General features: G+C 45.9%; 1 protein-coding gene across 7 annotated transcripts in view; it reads left to right on the top strand.

Annotated features, from left to right (window-relative positions):
* Nucleotides 1-677: 677 nt before the first annotated feature.
* The window catches only part of LOC138750168 (suppressor of cytokine signaling 7-like), a 64,060-nt gene continuing 53,468 nt past the window's right edge, over nucleotides 678-11,269 (top strand). For all 7 annotated transcript variants that reach the window (XM_069912322.1, XM_069912324.1, XM_069912321.1 and 4 more), the window contains exon 1: nucleotides 678-1,708. In XM_069912322.1, the coding sequence (XP_069768423.1) occupies nucleotides 885-1,708 (824 nt within the window). In that variant the 5' untranslated portion in view covers nucleotides 678-884. The remainder of the gene's footprint in view (nucleotides 1,709-11,269) is intronic.

The following is an 11,269-nucleotide window of genomic DNA, read 5'->3' as shown; positions in this document are numbered from 1 at the left end:
CCGGCCAACATGCGCCTCTCCAGGCTGTGCATTGCCCCTCCTGTCCTATTCTCACACCTCATACCAGACTGCAAAACAATAGCCACCAGAAGTAGGCACTATTGCACTGCAAACAGACTTCATTAGGGCCAGCAACAGCCCATGGAAAGCCCAATCCTGGTGGTCAAAAGGGGGCAGCAAGCTGAGGATCTGCATGGATTACAGCCAGACCATTAACCGGTACATTCAGCCAGATCCTTATCCCTTACGAGGATAGCCAACCTGGTCAACGAGATAGCCCGCTACGATCTATCACCAACTCCCCATCCACCCCTGGAACAAGCCTTATACCACCTTCAAGGCAGACAGGCGCCTGTACCAGTTCTGCCAAATTCCATTTGGGGTCACAAACGGGGTCTCCATCTTCCAGTGGGAGATGGTAGATCGGTTCAAGCTAAAGGCGACTTTCCCGTACCTTTTTTTTTGTTGTTGCTATTGATTTTACGTTGTTTTAAAAAGTTTTACATAAAGTTTTGTTTAAAAAAATTATTTTTGGTGAACCGGTGTATTTATTTCGGAGCGAGTGGTTTTGAATTTTGTTTCAACTCGCTTGGTATCTTGACCTACAAGAAACGTCAGTGCAGATATTAGGAGGAGATTGCATTGAATTTGCGGAAGTGTTAGTAAGTGTGGCTTTAAACACCGGGGTGTCTGATGAAGGTTCTGGTTGATTTTCCCCCATGATTGATGGGTCCCGGGACTGGCAGGTGGATGGGAGAGAAGGTCCAAGCCATGGAAGGGGGTTGGCTCTGTGGCAAGTGGAGGAGGATAAATAGTTAATGCACTAATCAGGCAGCACACATACAAGGAGAGAGAGAGAGAGAGACGGTCGGTCGGTCGACAGCATGAATGCGCAGGCTGCCGCTGGGTTTGTGTTACTGCACGTCGTGCCTCCGAATCTGCAGGAGGGGGAAGCGGCGGCAGCAGCAGCGGGGGGCTCGGGGCTGAAGCCGCTGCCCTATGATGGGAGCCGCCGCCCGGCGACGTTGCTGCAAGATGCCGCCTGCAGACTGCAGCAGCACCTGGACCTGCCCGCAACAAAGGGCCCGCGGCCGCAGCTGATGGTCTTCCGGAACCTGGTGCCGGCCGCCGAGCAGCTCCCGCGGGCCACGGGCGGAGGGGCCGAGCGGCCCGCCTCGCCGCGCTTGTGCCCGCGTCACCGGCGCTGCCCGGGCCGGCCTCGCAGCCGGCGGGACGAGCGAGTGTCCGAGCTGGCCCGGGACTTCGGCGACTTCACGGTGGGGCCCGGCCGAGAGGAATGGGCAGGCTGCGAGTGCGCGGGCCTGGGCCTGGCCGCCGCCTCCGGGCCGGGTGCCCGGGCCCCCGCCGAGGAGACCAGCGACGCGGTACTGGTACTCGGGGCGATGGAGGAAGCCGGAGCCGAACTGGAGGCCGGGCCTGGGCCCGGAGCCGACTGCCCCCTCCACCTTCTGTGCCGCAGCCTGGGCGAGGAACCGCCGGCCGCCGCCGCCGCCCTGGGGGAGGCCGACGAGCCGCTGAGCGACCGCTCCCGCAGGACTTCGCTGAGAAGCCGCCTTACCAAGCTCTTCCGAGCCCGGAGCTGCAACGGCGCAGCGCAGCCCGGGGCCAAGCGACACTCGGTGCAACTGCAGGACCCGGCCGGGAGCCCGCTGGACGGGGAGGCGCTGGCGGAGGGCCCGAACATCAGGTACTCGCTCTGTCCCCGTCCAAACCGCCGCGGACAGACCCAGACCGCCCCTCCGGGGTTCACGCCAGGTGGTGGGAGTCGTCCTCTCGGCAGCATTGAGCGCTGCAGTCCCGATCTGGTACCGGGCAGCAGAAACAGGCCATTCAGCCCAGCAGGTCTGCCCGGCACTTGGTCATGAGCTGAACCATCATCTATAGTCCTCCCTTCCCCCTTCCCCCTTCACCTTTGCTATGTAAAGGTACTGTTTGCTCTGCTGAGTTTCTCCAGCATTTGTTTCTTTCCCACTTAACCATGTGTCAACAGAATCCTGTGTTTTACCCCTTTTTCCCTCTCAGCCTCACTCCCCATAGCCTTTGATGCTAATCAAGATCGCTGACTTAAATACACCGAATGACCTGTCTCTACAGCTGTGCTGGGAATAGGTGCTTGGGTAAGCAGTTTTTGGGTAATATAAGCCATGGTCCCGCTGCTGAAGTTTGACAGGGAATTTACAAAAACAGAGCCCTTCACATATTGGAAAACAATAAAATAGGGGTGTGTAATATTATAAGAGGAGGTAGAAATATGCCATCCTTGGAAAATACCCAAAATATCACTCATCTTAAAGAAACGAGCCTCCTCAGGCACAGGCTGATCAACATCAATATAATCTCTGCCTTTGGAGGGGTCAAAATATTTCCAGGCAGCAACTTCTTTTCAGGTGAAAGGAATGGGGATCATGTTCCAGCATCCAAAAGGCCTATGGTACAAACCCACAGAAACATTTAATCGGTGAGCGTATGCATAGGAAACATGGAGAAAGGAATTGTCGGACAAATCTGAAGCAATGTTTGATGGTGAGGCAGACCACCAACCCTCCACAGAACTGGAATCCTTTCGCCACTTAGCAACAGGTGGATCAGAGTTATTATAAGATATAAAGCGAGTACAAAAACTACTATCATAGAAGTAGGGGGCAACCTCTTCAGTTGGTCCATCTACAAACAAAATATAAGAACCGACACTGGCAATAACATATCGATATAAGCTGCACTTGAGGCGGGTGACCGAGGACTTCCTTGATGTAATGCACCAGACGGTGTCTCTCACGGACAACTCCCTCGGAACGTCCTCGTTATTACAAATCCAATTGTTGGCACCGAAGCAGCTGTTAAGCCAGCTGTCAAGCGTAAAACGGAGAACCTGGAACAAATAAGCCTGACACATGTCACTCACGATACCATAAGCGTTCAGTGTTTAAACAGACTAAATCATCCTGTCCCTCAATAGCTACCCACTGAGTGTTACCCTGGGCAGGTGTCACTATTTCTCCTTTTACAGTAGGGCCACTACCTGGTGGTGCCATCCATACTTTTTGTCCGGCATTCTCTAGTTCGGGAGTGAGGGGCAATGATTATTTTTCCTCTGGAATAGGCTGTAGTTCAGAAGCGTGAAGAAGTTGGTGGAAAGGTGTACCTCCCTTCAAAGGGCGACGATTCAAATTGTTAACTCCCTGCTGCAGCAAATGGCACCACCCTTCAGGGTTCCCAGTGGTGTTAACAGACAAATTTTTTCCTTCAGTAAGCCATTCATTCGTTCAACTAACCCAGCAGCCTGCGGGTAATAAGGAATATGGGTAACCCATAAGATACCGTTGTCATTTGCCCAATCACAGATTGCCTTCCTGGGGAAGTGCGAGCCATTATCAGACTGAATCTCCTCTGGAACATCATAATGAGAAATTAAATGATTTAGTCCTTGGATAGTACTAGCTTGGTCAGCCATCTTGGTGGGAAAGGCAAAAACCAGGCCTGAAAAGGTGTCAACCATTACTAGGACATAACGTTTACCCATGCAGTCTGGCATAGGGCCTATGTAATCAATTTGCCAAACCGCAGCTGGGCACGCACTCCGTTTTATTCGGCCATGCGAACCAGGAGGAACTTCACAAGTTGACATTCTGGGCATGTACGCACGACCATGCGGACATCATCCTGATGGACGGGTAAAGCATGTGTACGAGTCCACATAGCTGATCCCTTCTCCCCCAAGTGACCACTCTGTACATGTGCCTATCGAGCCAGGGGGAGGTATCAGCACGGTTGATAGTGGCAAGCTGATCTGCAACTGCATTATGTTGTGCCATGTTAGTCGCCACATTAGTATGGACATCAACGTGATACAAAGTTATCTCACGGTGGTGGGAAGCATCCCACAACAGCTGGCACAGCTCTTTGCCCCACACTGGGCGGTCATGAATCATCCAGTCATTCTTTTGCCAATCAGGCATCCATACCACAAGTCCATTAGCCACAGCCCAGGAATCAGTAAACAGGCGAAGAGGGTGATCATGGGGATCTAGTGGTAAAGTGACTGCTTTCAACTCAGCATACTGACTGGAGCCACCATCCCCCTCCTCTGATAAGTGAGTTCCTGACTTGGGATGGTAAGCCACAACTTTCCATTTTTGCTTTCCTTGCACCCACTGGCTGCTACCATCAGTAAACCAGGCATCCTCTTGTTCTGCTGGAGTGAGCAAATCATATGGTTTACCCCACTGAACTGGTGAAGGGGGTTAAGGAGGGGGCAAGGCAGGTCCTCATGACGAGATGGAAGATCAGTCACCTGTTCATGTATGCGGCCCATCCCTTCAGGCCCCCTGGTTGCACGACTCTGAATATACCACTTCCATTTAACAATAGAAGACTGCTGCGCCCGCCTGATCTTTAGATTAGCATCATTAGCCAGAACCCAATTCATTATTGGAAGTGCAGGTCGCAATTGAACATCTGCATCACCTGTCATTCTTTCAGTCTCCAGCATGGCCCAGTAACAGACTAGTAACTGTTGTTCAAAAGCAGAATAACGAGTGGCAGCCTCAGACATGGTACGTGACCAGAATCCTAGCGGGACTCGGCGACCCTCTTGTTTCTGCCAGAGGCTCCAGCAGGCCACATCATCAGTAACGGAGACCTGTAGTTCATAGGGAGTATCTGGGATGCGGGGAGCAATGGGCAGGGCCTGAAGAATAGCCTGCTTGGCAGACTGGAATGCCCTTTCCTGATCGTCACCCCATACAAAGTCTGTTTTCTTTCAGGTAACCTTATACAGAGGATGTAAAAGCAATGCCAAGTGTGGAATATGGCGTTGCCAGTATCCCAATAACCCCAGCAAACGCTAGGTCTCTTTTTTGTTAGTAGGAGTGGCCAAGTCTGCGATTTTATTGCGAACTTTATTGGGAACCACTTGTTCTCCAGCATGCCACTGAATTCCAAGGAAAATAACTGTCTGGGACGGGCCCTGCACCTTGGCGGGGTTAATGGCCCACCCTCTTTGCATCAGGTATCTTGGACACTCTCCAAACCTTCCTGTACCATCTCTTCCATGGCCCCTTGGATCATCACATGATCAATATAATGGTGAATTACGAGGGAAGGAGATACTGGCACCGTCTCCAGGTCACGGGCAATTAGGCTGTGGCAAATAGTGGGAGAGTGTTCATACCCCTGAGGGAGGCGTGAAGGTATACTGGCGCCCTTTCCAGGTAAAGGCGAACTGATCCTGTGAGTCTTCAGCTATAAGAATACTGAAGAAGGCGTTAGCGAGATCAATGACAGCATAACATGTTCCTGAGTTCCCAGTAGCAATGTTTTCAATAAGGGTAACAATGTCTGGAACTGCTGAAGCAAGTGGTGGGGCATGTTTGTTCAAAAAACGATAATCAACTGTCATTCTCCAGGAGCTGTCCGGCTTCTGGACCGGCCAAACAGGGCTATTAAAGGGTGACTTTGCGGGCCTCACTACCCCTTCTTCTTGCAAAGCATCAATGGTGGCACTAATTTCTTCTTGCCCTCCAGGGAGGCGATATTGTGGAATGAACACTGGTTTCATGGGGGGTGGCACCATCACAGGATCCCACTTAGCCTGACCCACTACTAGTTTTTTGTAATAGTCCAAATTCCAAATGCAAATCCCCCTTGGCTAGTATTAAGGGCCGTACCGGCCAACATATTAATACCCAGGATACACTCGTCAGTAGCAGCCACGAGGGCATGTAACCAGATAGGGGAAGGGCTGTCACCCACAGTGGCACGGACTTTTATTTCCTTTACCAGGGTGACCGCTCCTCCCAACCCCTCAATTCGAAAGGTCAGTCCAGTCCAGAGGTCGGGGTTACCCGGAATCACCGAGTGCTCCGCACCAGTATCGACTAAGGCCAAATATTGGCGGCATTTCCCCCACCCCAATGAACTGTTAACGGTATGTAGGGCCGTGGGTCCCCGTGTATCCGCCGTATCTCAATGGAGTAGACACGTGCACCCTGCTTTAGTAGGGTTCGGGGGCTTCCAGGCCCACATGCCACTATTATGCATAAGAGCCTTGTTAATCATTTGTTGTACCTCATCACGGGTAACTGGAGCAGGAGAAGCTGGCTCGATAGAAGCAGCAGTGGGAGCAGAGGGCACAGCTGGGCCAGGAGGACTCAACAGCTGGGGATGATGTTCCCCTGCCTTTCTCTTATAAAGGGCATAAAGGACTGCAGTAGGTTTCCCATCAATATCACTTTTAGGTACGCCTAACTTTAACAAGGTTAGAAAAAGGTCCTTTCTTGTCACTCCATTATTAGCAGCAGGCCCTCTCTTTTCATCCTGCTTGTCTGATTTAACCTGGGCTGTATGTGAGTGAATTTTACCTCCCAATTCTAATTCTCGAAGCCCAGATAAGGCATGCACCGCCTCAGACACAGGGTGCCCAATTAGTGGACTAGTTACAGACAGAACCAGCCCCCGTATAGTAGGTTGGGCGGAACGAACCAATCTGTTATGCATTCCAACTGTGAATATCTCTTCATCAGGGCTCCCCCCATGTACCCATAGCCTCAAACGCCCTGCATACAAGGCAAAGGCCAGGGCCTGTTGACGAATTACTGCTATACCCTCCTCTGGGGTTCTCCAATTGTTCTGCAAATGTAAATCCCAATCTACTGGTGATGGGTATACTCGTAGCAGGGCATCCCCTAGAGTAGTAAGTAAGTAATCCATCTCTTTCCCTCTACCCCGCAGCTCAGCAGTGACCCTGATATCAGTAGACAATGTTCCTAATCCCAACAATTCCTCAGGGGTTAAAAATACATTACCCCCTCCTTGTTCCCAGACACGCAGGAACCAGGCTGCCAGAGTTTCTCCTGCCTTTTGCCTAAATCGATCTCCAATGGCAGCCGGCTCTTTTACAGAGAAATCACGGATCATTGACGGTTTCCGACCTCTGTTCCCACTTTGGCCCACAGGGCCCTCCACCCAGTCTAGGGGAGGAGGCTGAGGCCATCCTGTAGAGGGAGTAGGCCATAGAGCATAAGAAGGGTTTGGGTATTTTCCCCTGGGTCCACTTGGGAGACCGGGGTATCTATCCCTTCCATCTCTACCCTTACATCATCCTCCCTTCTGTCTGTTTGGAAAGTCTGCTGCCTTAATGGCCGGGCGTGAACAGCAGGTGGAGAGGGTAGTATGTTAGACACATGCTAAGGAATATCTGCATTATTACCATGGTCATCATTCCAGATATTCCCATCCCAATCCTCAATTACATCAGGATCATCACTATTCCTTATCATGGAATGAATACGATATGGATCGGGTTCTACTCCTTGCCTTTCCTTATCTGCATAGAGCTGCTGCCGGAGTTTAATATTATGGCAGATCATTTGGACATGCTTATCTTCCCATTCTTTGGCTCCTTCCTGACTGGTGCGAACAATCTCACTCATCAATGAATAGCGTTGTCGCATGGCTTCTAGCTCCTCCTCTAATTGCTTTCTCTTGCGCTGAGATTCTACTTCTCTTTGAACTGATTCTGCTTCACACTGAACGGAGTGGCGTAAGGCTGTGGCCAGCAACCAAAAACCGTTCGTCAGAGTCGCCTTTTCATCAGGAAATTTACTTTCTCGAAGGAGAGTGGCAACCCGCTCTCCCAGAGGTGCATTTGATGAATCTAACTTCTCATCCCAATTAATGGGTGGTCCCAACAAAGTCAGGCTATTGACCAACATGCCAACCCATCGTCTTTGGAAGTCCATCCAGGAATCAAGAACTGCTCAGGGCTCACCCCTTTCTTTCGGCGAAACATCTTGAGATCAATCCTGCTCGCTGCGCCAATTGTCTTGGGTAAACTTATACCTCTCATTTTATTCGTTTTAGATTGGTCACAGTGTTTGAGCTACCAAAAGAAAATAGACACACACACTGAGAGCAGTTCAGATTATACAAATGTTTATTACAAATTCAAAAGCTGATTTCACACTACAATATGCAAGCCCTTCCCAACTATACTTATCAACGCTTCGACTGGTCCCAACTGCCAAAGTGAGGCAACGACTGCACATTTGTAGTTGGTTGTCAGGGCACCGGTAGCAACTTCTCCACCTCCTCTGACCGGGACATTGGCTTGACTCCAGAAGTTCTTCTTGCTGAGAGATGTTGCCACCTCTTGGAGAGTCTCCAAATTCAGCAGCGGGACCATGGCTTATATTACCCAAAAACTGCTTACCCAAGCATCTATTCCCAGCACAGCAAGAAAGATAAGCAAGCAAGCTAGCATGCTAGGCTTCTAACGAATAACATAATTTTCAGCTTATCACTTTGAACACAATGGTTTATTTGGCATCAAGGCTAGGCCTCTGACAGTCTGTGAGCAAAACAAGCAGAAAGATTAAATGTTCTTGGTACACAGATGTCCTTTCGTCAGATAACAGCATCTCTGGCCCCTTGGTGGAATTTAGCTTATGTCTGCTGATTCTAAAACACAAGCAGGTTCTCAGCCTTGCAGAACCCAGAGCTGCAAGTTTAGAAAAAACAGGTTAGAATCTTCCATTACAGTAGAAAACCTAGAAATTTTATTGACCATGTCAACTTTGCCATGGCCAACTACATAACCCAAGTATGTTACTGTGGTAATTGCAGATTGACACTTTGCTAAATTAACAGTTAAGTTTAGATAATCTTGTAAATAATTTGTCCATTTGCTTTAGATGTTCTTCCCCATGTGTCACTTTTTGTGACCAAGTAATCAATATAAGTATCTGCATGAGTTAACCCTTGGATTACCGAATTAATCATCCTCTCGAATGTTGCAGGGGCTTTTTTTCATGCCAAATGGTAACACATTATACTCATATAAACCGGATGTTACAAAAGCTGAAATATTCTTTCCTCTTTCAGTTAAAGGCACACATAAGTAACCCTTTAACAAATACAACTTAGTAAGAAATTTAGCTTTGCCAATTTTATCAAAACAGTCATCTATTGTTAGAATAGGAAAAGTAACCGTTTTAGTTACTGAATTAACCTTTCTATAATCTGTATAGCAGTTCCATCTGGTTTGGTAGAAAATACAAAGAGAACCCCCATCTGAGTTCAAAGGTCCATTAATGTCATTCCTCAAAACATATTCCACCTCCTGATCCATTATTTTACTTTTCTGAATGTTTATTCTGTATAGTTGCTGTATTATTAAATTTGCCTCTTTGACATCTGTTCACTGGTGTCTTTTTTGGAACATCAGGAAACAAATTTGTGTATTTCAAAAGTAATTTTTTCAAATGCATCTGCTCTTATAACTCTTAAAATGACCTAACTTCCAAATTTCCCAAAATTGCTGAGCTTGACAGGCACACAGGAATCTTGGTTTCTTTAAGGTTACCTACACAAGATTCTGTTTCCATAATCTTTTTTTTTAAATTAAAATTTCACACTGTCAATCATATCAATCAAAATACATACAAACATTTCCCTCTTAAATATACACAGTGGCATTTTCTTACCTTTTTCCCCACTACCTTCCCACCCCTCTCCATACCCCTTAAATGTCAACATATACAATACAATAAAACCATTGAACAATGTCAACCCACAATGAAAATAAACATGAAAATGGTGTCATCTCTGGATCAAGTCACTTTGTCTTCTTATCATTTTATCATTTTAGGGGGTGGAGGTCCTCGGTAAGCCTTCTCTGTTGTGTTCCATGTATGGTTCCCAAATTTGTTCAAATAATGTGACTTTATTTTTTAAATTATATGTAATTTTTTCCAATGGAATACATTCATTCCTTTCCATATACCATTGCTATACTCTCAGGCTCTCTTCTGATTTCAAAGTTGACATTATACATTTTTTTGCTACACTTAAGGCTATCATAATAAATCTTTTTTGTGTTTAATCCAGTTTGAGGCCTAATTCTTTACTTCTTAAATTACTTAGAAGAAAGATCTCTGGATTTTTTGGTATGTTGTTTTTTGTGATTTTCTTTAATACCTGGTTTAGATCTTCCCAAAACTTTTTCACTTTCTCACATGCCCAAATTGCATGTACTGTTGTTCCCATTTCCTTCTTACAGCGAAAACATCTATCTGATAATGTAGGATCCCATTATATTAACTTTTGGGGCGTGATATATAACCTGTGTAACCAAATATACTGTATCATGCATAACTTTGTGTTTATTATATTCTTCATGTTTCCAGAATATAACTTTTCCCATGTTTCATTTTTTTATCTTTATGTTTAAATCCTTTTCCCACTTTTGTTTGGGTTTATAGCTTATTTCATCATTTTCCTTCTCTTGTAGCTTGAAAAAAAAACATTTTTATTATCATTGTTTCTGTAATCACATATTCAAAGCTGATTCCTTCTGGTAATCTCAGTCTGTTTCCCAATTTATCCTTTAAGTAGACTTTCAGTTGAAGGTATGCAAACATATTTGTACTTCATTTGTTCAAATGTTAATAAATTATTTCCCCCCAAAAAATTCTCTATTCTTTTAATTCCTTTTCTCTCCCATTCTCTAAAGGAAAGGTTATCTATTATAAATGGGATTAGCTGATTTTGCATCAATAATAATTTTGGTAGTTAATAATTTGTTTTTTCTTTCTAAGTGAATCTTCTTCCATATATTGAGTAAATGATGCAATACTGGTGAGCTTTTATATCGTATCAGCTTTCCATCCCACTTTATATCCCACATATACCTTTTATGTTCCGATTCCTTCTCCCCTATTTTATCTAGCTCTATCTTAGTCCAATCTGGTATTTCCCTTGTCTGATAAAAATCTGATAAATACCTTAATTGTGCTGCTTTATAATAATTTTTAAAGTTTGGTAACTGTAAACCATCTTGGTTGTATTGTTAATTTATCTAATGCTTAACGATTGAAATAAGTATTTTATCCTTGGGAAGACATTTATTTTAATGCAATTTACCCTCCCTATCAACATTAGTGGTAATTCTTTCCAATGTTCTAAGTCTTCCTCTAATTTATTTATTAGTGGCTGATAATTTAATTGTACAGTTGGCCTAAATTATTATCTAATCTAATACCTAGGTATCGGATTGCTTGCGTTTGCATTTAAAAGGTGATTCTTTTTTAAATTCTGTATAATCTGCATTACTCATTGGCAACGCTTCACTTTTATTTGCATTTATCTTTCTCCATATTCCAATATTTCTCCATATTCCTTCAATTTCTTATGTAGTTCTTTTATTGATATTTCTGGTTCTGTAATATATACTATGATGTCATCTGCAAAT

This window comes from Narcine bancroftii, assembly GCF_036971445.1.
Source record: "Narcine bancroftii isolate sNarBan1 chromosome 12 unlocalized genomic scaffold, sNarBan1.hap1 SUPER_12_unloc_2, whole genome shotgun sequence".
NCBI lineage: Eukaryota > Metazoa > Chordata > Chondrichthyes > Torpediniformes > Narcinidae > Narcine > Narcine bancroftii.
The sequence above is the reverse complement of the archived record's forward strand: the minus strand, read 5'-3'. Positions and strand labels throughout refer to the sequence as shown.